The sequence below is a fragment of the Heteronotia binoei genome, chromosome 5 (assembly GCF_032191835.1).
Source record: "Heteronotia binoei isolate CCM8104 ecotype False Entrance Well chromosome 5, APGP_CSIRO_Hbin_v1, whole genome shotgun sequence".
NCBI lineage: Eukaryota > Metazoa > Chordata > Lepidosauria > Squamata > Gekkonidae > Heteronotia > Heteronotia binoei.
In genome coordinates, this window is record NC_083227.1 from 21,394,454 (window position 1) to 21,409,819 (window position 15,366).

The 15,366-nt window shown below is 45.2% G+C and overlaps 1 protein-coding gene across 1 annotated transcript in view; it reads left to right on the forward strand.

Moving 5' to 3' along the window:
- The first annotated feature begins 1,136 nt into the window (after positions 1 to 1,136).
- LOC132571825 (uncharacterized) overlaps positions 1,137 to 15,366 on the forward strand; it is a 33,993-nt gene continuing 19,763 nt past the window's right edge. The window contains exons 1-2 of the mRNA XM_060238617.1: positions 1,137 to 2,365; positions 14,886 to 15,281. Coding sequence (XP_060094600.1) covers positions 1,321 to 2,365; positions 14,886 to 15,281 — 1,441 coding nt within the window. The 5' untranslated portion in view covers positions 1,137 to 1,320. The remainder of the gene's footprint in view (positions 2,366 to 14,885; positions 15,282 to 15,366) is intronic.

Genomic DNA, 15,366 nt, shown 5'->3' on the forward strand with positions numbered 1-15,366 from the left:
AGGTGACCTCAGGCCAGAAATGGGAAGAAAGCACAATTTCTGCCACATGATCTCTTAATGTATTAATATGTATTGTTTGTAATGTTTTTAGTGTTGTAAATCCCTTAAATTCCTACAATAGTTACCTCTAATGTTCCCTCTAAGCTATGAAGTCTTGTGAGCAAAAATTCTACTTTGTGAGCTACTGGCATTAAAGTTGTGAGCAAGCAATTTGGCTACTGCATAAATCCGTTTGCTCTGAGGCCAGAGGCTAAAAAAACTGTGAGTTAGCTCGCACTAACTCAGCTTAGAGGGAGCACTGGTAGGGATCAGGTGAATCATAAATATGATGAAACAAACAAACAAATAAATATGCTGCAAGGAAAGTGAATCAAGTCTGGGAAACCCAGACCTGACTCATGAAAAAAACATTAATGTGAAATTTAGCCCTGAGATATACCATTGCAAATTGCCCCAGTGGATTCACGTGATTGAATACTCCTCCATACAAACTAATTCCCTCTCCACAGAAAAAACTGGGCTTTGCCAGTTTGGTGTAGTGGTTAAGTGTGTGGACTCTTATCCAGGAGAACTGGGTTTGATTCCCCACTCCTCCACTTCTGGAATGGCCTTGGGTCAGCCATAGCTCTGGCAGAGTTGTCCTTGAAAGAACAGCTTCTGTGAGAGCTCTCTCAGCCCCACCTACCTCACAGGGTGTCTGTTGCGGGAGAAGAAGATAAAGGAGATTGTAAACCACTCTGAGTCTCTGATTCAGAGAGAAGGGTGGGGTATAAATCTGCAGTTTTTTCCTTCTTCTTTTCCCTGGCAGTTTTCTCTGTGCAGAGTTACTGCCTCGGTGAGAACTGAACCTTAGACTCCCTATGTCTGAAACAAACATGTATGAGGGTAGGTATGGTTACTCAAGAGAAAAAACACGTATTCTCAGCGTTCACACCTTTCTCCTCATCCTGTAGAGCTTCTCGTTCTCTAATGTCTTTAATGGTGTGTTTGGAAAGCTACCTAGAGAAGGACCTGTGGCTGTGTTTCTTTTCCACAGGTGATGGGCAAATGCGTGTGATCCAAGTGGACAATATTCATCAGGGTGGTTCCCAGGAAGGCACACCGGAGACAGCGTCACTAGGAGGTGGCAACACGTTCCAGTATTGCGAAGAAGAGACAAGAGCTGGGAGGAAGCTGGGACCAGGGAGGAAGCAGAGAACCAAACTGGGGAAGAAAATAGATGAACCTGTGACTAAGGGTGATCAGGAAGAAACCAAGCTTGTTGAAAATATCCATCATTGTGCTTGTGGGGAGAGCTTCAGAAGTAACTTAGATCTCCAAATGCATGAGAGAACACACTCTGGGGAGAAACAGGAAAAGAATTCAGAATGTAGGAAAAGGTTCCATGGTGCCAGTGAACTCCGGAGCCCTGAACGAACTCGCACTGGAGAAAAACCGTTTCAGTGTTCGATGTGTCAGAAAAGTTTCGCTAGTGGCTCCAACCTTATTGCTCATGAGAGAATTCACACCGGAGAGAAACCTTTCAAGTGTTTAAAATGTGGGAAAATTTTCCGCCAAAAGGGAACCCTTTCAACACATGAAAAGATTCACATAGGAGAGAAGCCGTATAAATGTTCCCAGTGTGGGAAAAGTTTCCATCAGAAGGGAAATCTTACAACGCATGAAAAGATTCATGTGGAAGAGAAACCATTTCAATGCTCTATTTGTCAGAAAAGTTTTGCAAGTGGCTCCAACTTGATAGCACATGAAAGAATTCACACAGGAGAGAAACCCTATACGTGCTCGAAATGTGGGAAAAATTTCCGTCAGAAGGGGACCCTTTCCACACATGAAAAAATTCACATTGGGGACAAACCGTACAAGTGTTCTCAGTGTGGGAAAGGTTTCCGTAGCTCTACTGAACTTACTGTCCATGAAAGGATCCATACTGGCGAGAAACCATACAAATGCTCAGTGTGTCAAAAAAGCTTCAGTGATGGCTCCAATCTCATTACGCACCAAAGGATTCACACGGGAAAGAAACCATATAAGTGTGGATTGTGTGGAAAATGTTTCTGCCAGAGGTCAGGCCTAATGACACACGAGCGCGTTCACACAGGACAGAAAAGGCGCTCGGCAGGTCAAAAGGGTTCCTCCGGTAGCTCCAGTGTTGTTGTGCCTCAGAAGACAAACCCTGGAGGGGACTCAAATACAAGCACTGATTGTGGGGAAGCTTCTGTCAGTGCTCAGAATGCTGAGGACATGAAAAGCGATGTATCATATAAACTCGAAAAGCGGCCCTTTGCAGATGTAGGGCAGGGCTCGCTTGAGGTGGTTGCTGTCTGTCAGTTGAGAGAATCTAAAATGGAGGGAAGCCCACCCCACTGCTGACTTCCCCTGGAGTCCTGAAATTGTCTTTTACCCATTTTCCCACTTGATCAGTTGAAGAATTAGATACAAAGAGGGCGATCAGCCCCCCTCCCCCCACACATTATTGTAAGAGGCCTAGGGTTGCCAATCCCCAGGTGGGGGCAGGTGATCCCCCAGTATGGAGGCCCTTCCCCAGCTTCAAGGTCATCAGAAAGCGGTGGGGGTGGGAGGGAAGGGAGATGTATGCTGGGCATTCCATTATTCCCTATGGAGACCAATTCCCATAGGATATAATGGAGAATTGATCCACAGGTATCTGGGGCTCTGGTGGGGATGTTTTTTGAGGCAGAGGCACTAAATTTGCAGCATAGCATCCGATGCCTCTCCTCAAAGCACCCCCCCCCGAAAGTTTCAAAAGGATTGGACCTGCGGGTCCATTTATATGAGCCCCAAGAGAAGGTGCCCCTATCCTTCATCATTTCCAATGAAGGGAAGTCATTTAAAAGGTACAGTCCCTTTAAATGAGATGGCCAAAAGTCCTTTTGGAGTTCAATTATGCTTTTCACAACCTTGTTCCTGGCTTCACCCCCCCAATGTCTCCTGGCTGCACCCCCAAAGTCCCCAGATATTTTTGAGTTGGACTTGGCAACCCTAAAGAGGCCTCCTGCCGGCAGCCCCAGTTGCCTGTCTCCTCTGAGAGGCAGTGGAAGGGAGAGGGGAAAGGTGATGTGATGTCAACTGTCTCCCTATGTCACTTCCAGGAGAAATCCAGAAGTGAAGTAGGGTAGCTGTGCAATTCGTAGAGATACCTATTTCACTTCTGGTTTTCCCCCAGAAGCGATGCAATAGTGCAGCCGAGGTTGAGGGACCCCCTCATGTCCCCACCTCCAACATTAGACAGGTCTGACAACCCTGGGCAGAAATTGAGAATAGTCTTCTGAGAAAAGAGGAAAACGAAGGGTACGCACAAAGAATAAATATACGTTTTCCAAAGAAGTAATTAAGAACCAGATAAGAACGTACTAAAACTTAAGAGCTAACTTTAAAGCAGGCATGTAGTCAAAAACAAAGCAGGAGCGTAAGTGCTCTGGGAAGGGTAGACTTCCATGTTCCAATCCTCTCACTCTGAGACTCATTGGGCGGTGCCGATATGGGTGGAGGTTTAGTGATGTCAAGGGACGGAGCCTGGTGATGTCATATAGAATAGCAGCAAAGTAACACTTTGGAGTCTACATGTATCTAAGAACTTGTAGAATCCATATCCACTAGGGTTGCTAAGTCCCCTGCAGCCTCTGGTACCATAGAGCTTCCCTCTCAAATTGCTAGAGTGTCTGGGAAAACCATAGAGTTTTCCCAGAAGCTCCTAGAACTGCCTGCGTGTGATGTTGCCAGCACAATGATATCATTTGCGAGTGATGTCATCGCACCAGCGACATTGGGAAGGATCCCTCCCCGCCAGGCCAATGAGAGCTTGCGTGTTGAGGACCTCCAGAGTGGGAGAACCCCTGCCTGGCCTGGAGCTTAATAATCAACAAAAAGGTATCACAAGCAATGAAAGTTATCAACAAAAAGTTTATAAGACAAGCAATGAAAGAAACAAATACTGTGATGTGCAGGCTAGCAATATTTAATAAAACCGTTTTAAAATCTTTGTAAATTATCTTTTTATACTTCATATTGTAGCAGAGGTCCATTTTCACATTTCAATATAACAAGAAAAGTCCTATGAGCACCCAGATGTAAGCTCATTTCGTCAATGGACTTCCATTTTTTAGGAAGGAACCCTAATATCCACAGGAATAAACAGCTTGAAAAGGGGATTAGATAGATTTCATGGAGGATAAGTCTATCAAGGGCTACTAGCCATGGTGGCTGAGGGGAACCTCCACATTCACCAAGCCTCTGAATCCCAGAGCTAGGAGGCAACATCAGAGGAAGGCCTCGGCCTCTGTGCCCTCTTGTTGGCCATCCAGAGCAACTGCTTGGTCACTGTGTGATATAGGAGGCTAGACTAGATGAGCCATTGGTCCCAGTCCAGCAGGGCTCGTATAAATGGAGGCCCCCCTGCATAAGGGGATGGAATTAACATTGGTGCGTCGGCCAGGAAAATTGTTAGAGGGAACCATGACTGGGTAAGGAAACACAACTGAATGTGGAATGAGAAATACCTCAATTAGTGGAACACAGGGGCTGTAATCTTAATTGAGCAAGGTCGTGGCAGATTGTGATGTTCTGCCTGGACTTTTAAAGTGTTCCTCTGCTGCTGTTTGGGCAATTTCAAGGCTGTGTGAACTCTTGGATTTTCAAATTTCAGTTTGGGCACAGCGATCACACACTGGTCACTTAGGGTTGTCAACCTCCAGGCTGGAGATTTGCCATTACAACTGATCTCCAGGTGACAGAGATCAGTCAACGTGGAGAAATGGTTGCTTTGGAAGGCATTGAAGTCCCTCCCCAAAATTCACCCTCCTCAAGCTCCTTCCCTGAAATCTCCAGGTATTTTGCAACCCAGAGCTGGCAACCCTAGTGGGTTATATGTGGAGATGTGTGTGAAGAGCATTCAGAATCTACAGTGGGTTCAGAATAGAACCACTGGGTAATTGACAGGGACTAGCAAAATAATGTCTCACCAATAATGTCTCACCACTGTTTTTAAGGTCTGCACTGGAAACAAAACCACTGTTGTTGTTTTAAACTTGCAAGGCCTATGCTGGAATCACAGGATCTCAACAAGATTGTCTACTCCCAGAACTCATTTGCATATTGGGCCACACCCCTTGATTTCAGGCCAGTCGGAATTGCGTTCCTGTGCGTTCCTCCTCAAGTGGGGGGGGGGAAACACTGTCTGCCCCCTTGTTATGTGCATCCTGGAAGTCCTCCGTATGTTCTTATCTTGGAGGGCAAGGTGGTTAGCTACTTTGGGGTGAAAGGCCTTTTCTGTGGTGGCACGAACACCATACTACCCATATTCACTAGGCCATTATCTTACGGAGGCTGGTTGAAAAACTCTTTATGTTGTACAAGTAGGATTGCCACTGCCAGGTGGGATCATTGCACTGGCAGGGGATGGCAGGAGCATTTTGGGAGTGGGTGATGAAGTATCACAGTGTGCTGATGTCACCTGGAAATTACATGATCATGTTGATGACACAGAGGGCAACGCTTTGGTTTTTGGGCAACTCTGTGGTAAAATTGGCATCAAACCATAGAGTTTTGCCCAAAATTCAGACCATCACTGTGCAATGTTTCTGACACAATGATGTCACTTCCCTGTGATGTCAGCATGTTGGGAATGTCACATGGTGATGTCACTGGGGGCTGGGTTTTCCCTGCTGGCCACGTGGCCAGTGGCAGGCATTAGCCCTCAAACTGGGGGGTCCCCCACTTGGAATTGAGGAATGGCAACCCTAGGTGCAAGCCTTTGACAACACTTAATGATGATGGTGTTTTACTTATATTTGTTGTTTTATTTACTGTTAGATCTGCTGCTGTTTAATTTCGCTTGCTGATTTATTCTAGTGCTTTTGTATGTGTTGTAAATATTTGTGAAGCCTGAAGTAGTTCTAAACCTTGCAGGATAGTTTTGGCGGAAAGGCAGGATAAAAAAAAAATGATGTTAAAAAAAAGATGGAGGAAAAGTGTTCTATGAAACATTTTAATATTATGACTCATAGGAACATCCCCAATGCAGTGCCTGTGGGTGCCATGGTGACCAGCTACACCTTTTCTGGTGCCACCAAATGCTTTTAGAAAATGGATGTTGCCAGGTTGATCTTTTGCCTAGCTAGGTTTCCAGTTGACTATTGGAGATTTGATTGTCTGTGCAGACTTTTTAAAATGTTATTTTGGCACCAGCTGCCACCACAGCAGAAGGATCTTCACTGTGTTACTGAAGTTCAGCTGTGGCAATCATTTTGTAGCTGGCTTTATCTCCTGTAGCAGCCATTTTGTGGCAGCCATTATTTTTGCCATGCCTATCACACTATGTCAGAATTCCAAATGTGCCCACAGGCTCAATAAAGTTGGGTCTAGCAGAATAAATAAACCCCTGGTCTAGCAGAATGTACGATCAGAACTCCACAAATCAGGACCATTTCAGAACTCTTTATGGATAAATAAATGCCTATTATCGGCTTCAAGTTGTCTGTGTTGGTTTTCAGAAGGAGGAAACAGGCTCCATGCCAGCAACTGCTTACACATTCTGTAACAACTGAAGAGTGTTTACAATATTAGCTTACTCTGAATTTCTGACAAGGATGTGAAATACCAAATATACAACTCTGATTTAAGAAATTTCTGGACATTTAGGCAGGGTCGCATCTGCAGAATGCAGAATTTAGGGAGAGAAGGGAGCTCAATGTGGATGTGGTATCCCTTTAGGATAGGGTTGCCAAGTCCAATTCAAGAAATATCTGGGGACTTTGGGGGTGGAGGCAGGAGACTTTGGGGGTGGAGCCAGGAGACATTAGGAGTAGAGCCAAGATCAAGGCTTTGACAAGCATAATTGAATTTCAAAGGGAGGTCTGGCCGTCACATTTAAAGGGACAGCACACCTTTTCAATGCCTTCCTTCCATAGGAAATAATGACGGATAGGGGCACCTTCTTTTTGGGCTCATAGAATTGGACCCCCTGGTCCAATCTTTTTGAAACTTGGAGGGTATTTTGGGGAGAGGCACTAGATGCTATACTGAAAATTTGGTGCCTTTACCCCAAAACACAGCCCCCCCAGAGCCCCAGATACCCGTGAATCAATTCTCCATGATTTTCTATGGGAATAAATCTCCATAGGGAATAAAAGAGTTCCCAGCAGACATTTCCCTCCCCTCCCCCTGCTTTCTGACGACCCTGAAGCGGGGGGAGGGCCTCCAAACTGGGGGATCCCCTGCCCCCACCTGGGGATTGGCAACCCTACTCTAGGATTTCCATTTTTCCTCTCCAAAGCTGCCGTTCCCTTCAAGGGAACTGATCTCTGGAGATCAGAATTCCGAAGAAATTCCAAGTCTCACCTGGATGTTGGCAACCCTAGTATTCATGAAAAAAAATTCCATTTTTTATTTTTTTACAGAAGGGTAACAAAGGTAAATAAAAGCACGGTTTTGAGCTTCCCTTTGGTTCCCTCCCCAACTAATTCTGTTCTCCACATTTCACGCCTCCTGGAGCATGCTCAGTTTTTGTCGTTTTTCTTTTGGTTAATTTACAAAGTCGCGTTTGCCAGAATATCTGTGTATTGTTGGAGGCTCTAACTGTGTAAAAAAACCCCACATTGTCTGTGGATAGCCTTGTTTTACTAATTTCAAGACTAGCATAAGCTACCTACGTATTTTCTATTATATAGAACAGTGAAATGATTTATCATCTGCTTCGTTTTAAAACTGTGTGTTTCTTAAGTATATGTAATAAATTGAATGTAGCATTAATTTTAATGAATTCACTTAAGAGGAATTTGTTGTTTGTTGTCCTAGGCTGGTGTCTGTTGGAGAAACACAGGGGTGGCCAAACTGGCCTGGGAGCCACATCCAGCTCTTCACACATACTGTGCAGCTCCCAGAGGTGAAGAAGAAACTTAATGCAGGCTTACTCTCAAGTAAACTTGCTTAGCATCAGGACCTCAGTCAACCTCTGAGTACTGACCCATACATAGGCAGCTTCTAGGAAAACTCTCTCAGCCCTATCCACCTCACAGGGTGTCTGTTGTGGGGGAGATTGTTGGCTGCTCTGAGACTCTGAGATTCAGAGTGAAGGGCGGGGTATGAATTCAATATCATCATCTTCTTCTTCCTCCTCCTCCCTCTCATTCTCTCTTCACATAGCCTTCCATGGAGACACACGTCTCTTCAGGTCTCTTCTGTAGAGGCAATGCTCTCACATTCCCACACACATGATGCTGGACAAGTGGCCATTTGTGATTTCAGAAGTACTCTTTAGGCTTCTTTCTCTCCTTTCGACTGCACCCTGAATGTGAACTGAATCAACTTGAATAAATATAAATTCATCTTTTTTGCAATATACTTCTTGGTCAAGTTAATTACCGCACTCAGTATCACGCTTTTATGACTGGGCAACCTCTGCTATATTAACCAAATATCTCAGTACAAATTAACTATAGCAGAGAGATAGAGAGGAGTTTCTTTATTTCCTTGCAAATTTTTGTACACTCTATAATATTTCAAAAAGCACATATATTGGGGTTTGGATAATATGCACATATATTTAAATGTAATAGATGAATTGCTCCATTAATTAGGTCAACAAAAAAGGATTAAGTGACTGAATATTTTCAGTCGGTTGGCAGCATTGTTATTAATCAAGTTAATTGTCTGCTTCCTGTATAATCTAATTTTCCAGGAAATGCAGACTGAGGGGAACCTCCACATTCAGAGGCACTAAGCCTCTGAATCCCAGCGCCAGGAGGCAACATCAGGGGGAGGCCTCGGCCCCCTTGCTGTTGGCTGTCCAGAGGAACTAGCTGGCCACCCTATGAGACAGGATGCTGGACTAGATGGACTCTTCTAATGTTTTTATGTACTGGCTATCACCCTTCATGGCCTCATGGTTTGCTGTAGTAGTTAAGTGCTTGGACTCTTATCTGGGAAAATTGGGTTTGATTCCCCACTCCTCCACTTGCACCTGGTGGAATGGCCTTGGGTCAGCCATAGCTTTCACAGGAGTTGTCCTTGAAAAGCTGTTGTAAACGCTCTCTCAGCCCCACCCACCTCGCAGGTGTCTTTGTCGGGGAGGAAGATAAAGGAGATTGTGACCGCTCTGAGACTCTGAGATTCAGAGTGTAGGGCAGGATATAAATCCAATATCTTCTTCTTCTCTGCCATGCCAGTGTTGCTCATCTGATCAGGGCATTCTGTGGGTGCCACCCAGCAAATGTGTAAGATCAGGGCTTTTTTTGAGCAGGAACGCAGTTCTGGCTGGCTTGGCATCACGGGGTGTGGCCTAATATGCAAATGAGTTTCTGGGCTTTTTCTACAAAAAACCCTATGTTAAACAATGGTGATGTCGGGGTGTTGCCTGATATGAAAGTCTAGGTAAACAATATCTATTGGGTCACCCTTGTCCACATGTTTGTTCACCCCCTCAAAGAACTCTAAAAGGTTAGTGAGACAAGGTCTTCCCTCACAGAATCCATGCTGACTCTTCCTCAATAGCTTTTGTTCATTGATTTGCCAACTAATTCTAGCTTTGATAATGGATTCCACCAACTTACCCGGTATCATTGTTAGACTGACCAGCCTTTAATTTCTCGGATCATCACTGGGTACTATGACACCCGTAAGTGTCACATTAGTGATCACTGGGCTGAATAATGAATTCCCAATAAGTGTGTTAGGACTCCCAAATGCAGAGGCTGGGATAGAAATGGAATCCAAGGCTGAGGTCACACACATGAACAATGCACTTTCCAACTGGTTTTTGCAAGTTCCCACAGTAAAATCCCATTGTAAAGTGCATTGAAAGTGGATTGAAAGTGCATTATTTAGTATATGTGATCACAGCCCAACAGAGGTTGTTGTTGTTTTAAATCCTCTGCTGGGCTCTGCTACCCCTCAGCTTCACACCTATAAAAACCATATTCTGCAGGCACCATTTGAGTACTCCAACATACCTAATTTTTCAGTTTTAAGCTTGTGGGTTGGTGACCTTGGGCATCCTTGTTCAAAGAGAAAGGTGGGACCATTGATTACCTACATTATTATGCTCCTCTTTTTCAAAAAGGACCCAGATGACTTATTAGCCAAAGCAGTATACATGTGGAACCTCACAAGGCACAGGTGCTGTAATTTAAAAAGTCAATTATTGATAGTAATCAGGATTTACAAAGGGCTAAAAGGCAAAAAGCAAAACAAATGACTGAACATGGGGGGGTGGGGAAGGTTGGTGTGAGGTTTAGAGTGAAGTTGCTCTAGATAGCAAATCTCTACAGACCAATCCCTGAAAGAAATTGGATTATTTATTTTAGTAGGTTTCATCCTGCCCTTCGAGTGGAATACGTTGGGTCCAGGGCTTTTTTTTTGTAGCAGGAACTCCTTTGCATATTAGGTCACATCCCCCTAATGTAGCTAATCCTCCTGGAGCTTACTGTGGACCCTGTACTAACAGCCCTGTAAGCTCTTGGAGGATTGGCTACATCAGGGGTGTGTGTCCTAATATGCAAAGGAGTTTCTGCTACAAAAAAAGCCTCTACCATTTTATCTTCACAACATTCTGTGAGGTAGGTTAGTCTAAGACAGACTGGCCCAGGGTCACCCAGCAAGCTTTATGGCACCGTGGGGATTTGAACCTAGTCCAACAGTCTAACCTTGTGGAAAATATGGGAGAACAATGAGTTGGGAGGGATGATGTCATCTGGATTGCAATACCAGCGTTATTATGGTAGAGAAAAAATTTTCTTCTATAGATTGTCCCTAGGAGATATTGCAGACTTAATGAGGTTAGATGTGTGGTGCGGGGGGTAACAATCCTGATTTTTGGATGCACCAGAGGCTACTGGGATAGAGAAGAAAATGGCCGCTCTGCATTTTAAAACATCGAAAAAGCTAGTGGTTAATCAGAGCTCTCTCCTCAGCACATAAGACAGAGAGCTGGGGGAAAATGTGGCTGTCCTTACACTAACAAGGCTGGAGATTAATTGTAGGTTGCGCACAAGGTAAACAGATAAAAGTGCTGCTAGCCCACACAGTGCTCTGCTTTCTGGTTTGATTTATAATTTCCACTGTATGGGATGGGCCAAAGCACATCACAGCTGCGTTCACCTCCACAGAAGCACAAGGCGGCTCCGTTCAGCTTAGCACTGGATAGAATTACCTCATAACAAGAAATTATTTTATCTGTTCACTAATTAACTAGAAGCACCTTTGCCGCAACCTGAGAAGTCTTTTGTGTCTGTGTATATCTGTGTGGAGATAAGAGGGGATCTTTGCCTTAGAATCCAACACAGACAGAGAGTGACCAGAGGAGGGTAGTGGCGTTGGTGGGTAATAACTTCCACTGCGGCATTTTAAGTACTATTTAACAGTCCCTGAAGCTCAGCTAGGGAGATTGATCTCCTGGTGTTCAGTTTTTATGACAGGAAATAGAGGGGGGTTGGCTTGTAAAGTGTTTGGCAATTGCTGCATTGGTGGAGGGGGCCAAATAATGCTTTTCAGAAGGAGGGGAGAATTTTTATAATCAGAATTATGCTCCAGAACTGCTTTTCTATCCATAGGAGTGGGGTGGCGGTGGGAATTCAGGTGGGTGGAAACAACTGGGGAAGGTTAAATTTCAAAAACAGACCAGAAGAAAGGAGGAATCCATCCTCTTTCAGCCATGTTGCTGTGATCAGTTTCATAGCACCCCCCCCCCCAGTCTGCATTTCCCTTTAAATGAAGGGGGGGGGGTGTTGAGAGATTGATTATGGATTGATTCTTGTGAAGATGCTCATGAGTTAAATTTCCTGCTGCTTTGTCCAGAGAAACCATGTGGCTGACTCCATCTTGAAATGCCTGAAACAAAGGATTGTCTGGTGTGTTTCCTGAGCGACTGTCCTATCTTTAATCCAGTAGAGAAGGATGATTGTGTTTTTCTGCTTTTGATGCCTTTTGTCATTTTTAGATTTCTGCTTTCCCCCCCCCCTCCTAATCTTTTGATGCCAAGTGAATTCTGACTTCCTTTATAATAAATTCCGTGTTCTAGTTTTCACTGAGCTCGGTACCTGAAATTAGCCATCTTTAGGCTAATGTATACCAGGTTTACTCCTCAGAGAATATCAGGCTTATTTTATTGAGAGGATTAATAAGGCATCTTGTGCTGTCCATCAAAACCTTTTTATAGGTTTTATACCAAGGAGTGGGGGCAGGGAATGGGAACGGAGGTTGCAAGATTAAATGCTACAATGACTTCTTATGAGCATCCCCATCTTCCATATCAGGCTGAATTTCCTTGTATTTGCTTGTTAAGGATTATTATTTATTTAATAATAAGATGCTTCTGTCTACGAGACCATAAAGGCATCCTGTAAACCAAAAAATAGAATATACAACAAGAACACAGAATTAACATCCACACAATAATACATTTTACTATCTTATAAGCAGCGAAAGCAATTATTATCAGAAACAGCCATGTGTGAGCCTGGGTTCAAAACAGACTTTATACCAACCTAAAAAGGTAAAGGTAGTCTCCTGTGCCAGCACCAGTCATTTTCGACTCTGGGGTGACGTCATATAATGACGTTTTCACGGCAGACTTTTTACAGGGTGGTTTGCCATTGCCTTCCCCAGTCATCTACAATTTCCCCCCAGCAAGCTGGGTACTCATTTTACCGACCGCGGAAGGATGGAAGGCTGAGTCAACCTTGAGTTGGCTACCTGAACCCAGCTTCCACCGGGATCGAACTCAGGTCATGAGCAGAGCTTAGGACTGCAGTACTGCAGCTTTACCAGCTTTAATTCTTGTCCACCTAATTTACTTTGTAAAATGTATCATGCATTATAAACATCATTCTAGTTGGTCATAAGAAAAAAAAGAATACATTAAAATATAGTGAAAATGGGTTTAGTATATGTAACGAGATAAACAGCCAATATCCCTTATTTGGGTATATCAATAAAAAAAGCATTATTCTGATACAGTATACTAAAAGAGAAATACACTGGAATGTTGTGGTTATACAGCTACACTTGGTGAGAATAGGTTTAGCATATGTAATACAATAAAAAACCAATATCCCTGTTCAGTCCTGGAGAGGGGTTTGTTCCAAGTGGTAAGGTGAAGAAATGGCTGCTGCAGAGATAGTGTCAGGGAAAATGATTGTCATGTGGTTGGGAAGATCCAGGGCTTTTTTTTTTTTGTAGAAAAAGCCCAGCAGTAACTGATTTGCATATTAGGCCACACCCCTAATACCACCATTGTTTCAGACAGGGATTTATGTAGAAAAAGTCCAGCAGGAACTTATTTACATATTAGGCCACACCCCCTGACACAAAGCCGGCCGGAACCGCGTTCCTGCTAAAAAAAAAACACAAAAAAAACACCCTGGGGAGATCCAAAGTTTCCCACTCACGCAGCAGCCAGCCCAACTTTATTTGTGATCTTTGCAGCAAAGCGGGTTTGAGAAAAACTGAAAAAAAACCCAGGAGGTACATGAATGTGCCATGATGTTGTGGAGAAGCGGGAGGGAGGGAATCCACTTCCCAACAGCATTGGACCTGGACAGGGGTCGTTTTGTAGAAAAATAGGTGGTGGAACTCATTAGCATAACTCATTAGCATATGCCACCCCCCACCAGCCAAAAACAACCCAACGCAAGAAAGGAGAGCCCCAGGTGAGCAAGGCCTGCTTGGGTGGGCTAGAAATCCTGCCAGCCCAAGCAGGCCTCGCTTACCTGGAGCTCTCCTTGGCTGCCCTCGTCTACAGTCAAAAGGCCAGCAAACTGCCTGCTGCCCAATATTATATAAGAAGTGGAGGAAGGGTGGCACGGACTTCTCCAGGGGTTAATGAGGCCTGCTGTGGGGGTGTGGCAAAGCTCCTGGTGGCTGACTGGCTTCTGCTCTCCTAATCCAGGGATTGTTATGCAGCTGTACCTACTATTCAATGGACAGCGTAGGTGGGGAGGAACAGGGGAAACCCTCAGAAAGGTTCAGAAGCTGCAGTCCTGTGAGCTCCTGCTTAATTCAGGGCCTGGACCTGGAGCAGATAACTCATGCCAAAGTCTCCTTTAATGGAGTAACTGGTGCTTTTGGAAAAAGGTGGACGTGATGTAGACCTCACTGAGGCAGTAATTCTATGCCATACTGCTGAAGACTGAAGATGTTTTTCCGTCACCTTAATGTGCAGAACTAGCATGCCGTAGACAAAGATTCTTACATGACAACCTATTTCTGTCATGGCTGGGGCCGGGTCAGGCAAAGTCCAGAGGCAGTCCGAGGTCTGTAGCCAGCAAGCAGGAGTGTCCAAGGTGCCAAATCCAAATTGCTGTGCAAGTATCGCAGGTCCGAGGTCCAGAAGCCGAGGTCAGGGAGTCCAGAAGTCAAAAGCCAAAGCCAGGGAGTCAGGAACCAAAGTCAAGCCGGAGTGGATGCTAGAACGTCAGGGAGATGACTAGTTGCTTCCACAAAGCCTCCTCCCAAAGCCCACAGCTATATAGCCCTCTGCTGGCTGTTGCCCATTTGGGCTAATTGCTGGCTCTGGGAGGCAGCCAGGATCCTGTTACAACTCAAGCATCCTTGCTCTTAGGAGGGCCAGAATCCTCTCAAAACTCAGGACTCAGGGAGCGTCTTGCTTGTGAGCGTGCCGCCCTCCTCTGATCCCTGAGGTCCTGACGGAGGCGGTCACGCACACGAGCCACCCGAGAGGGCGAGGCAGGGGGGCTGGGATCTTCTTCAGCAGGAGGCAGGGGTACTGGTGCAGGTGGCAGGGGTACAGTTTCCTCGGCAGACTCGTCTTCCTCTGCAGGGTTCCCAGCACCCATGACAATTTCCTTTCGAGTACCAAGAAAGAATGGTGTAGAGATATATGGTACAGAAATTGTTATGCATGTGCCTTAAAGTATGTAGCGCCATGCCAGGACCAGAGATGAGCAACAAACAAGCTTCCAGCTCCTCCAGCGCCACCGCTTCTAAGACGGACCCAGCGCTCAGCTCCCATGGGCAACTACCGGAGTTCGATCCCAACCAATCGGAGAGGTGGGAGAGATGGGAGAAGACGCTCAACTTCTACCTCCTCTACCACGACATCACAAACAAGCAGAAGCAGAAACAGCTTTTGCTCAGCCTCTGCAGAGAAGACACGCTGGCGCTTGCCGAGAACCTGATGTCGCCAATGTGGCTGACCAATGACGCCGCTACATACAAGGTCATCACAGAGAGGCTCACCGAGCATTTCTCACCCAGGCCTACGCTAATGGCCCGGAGACTAGAATACCACCAGAGGGTACAGAAAGCCAGCGAGACCGCTTTGACCTTCCTAGCTGAGCTGCGCCAGCAAGCCTGAGACTGTGCTTTCGCGAGCCTTGATGAAGCGCTGCTGTG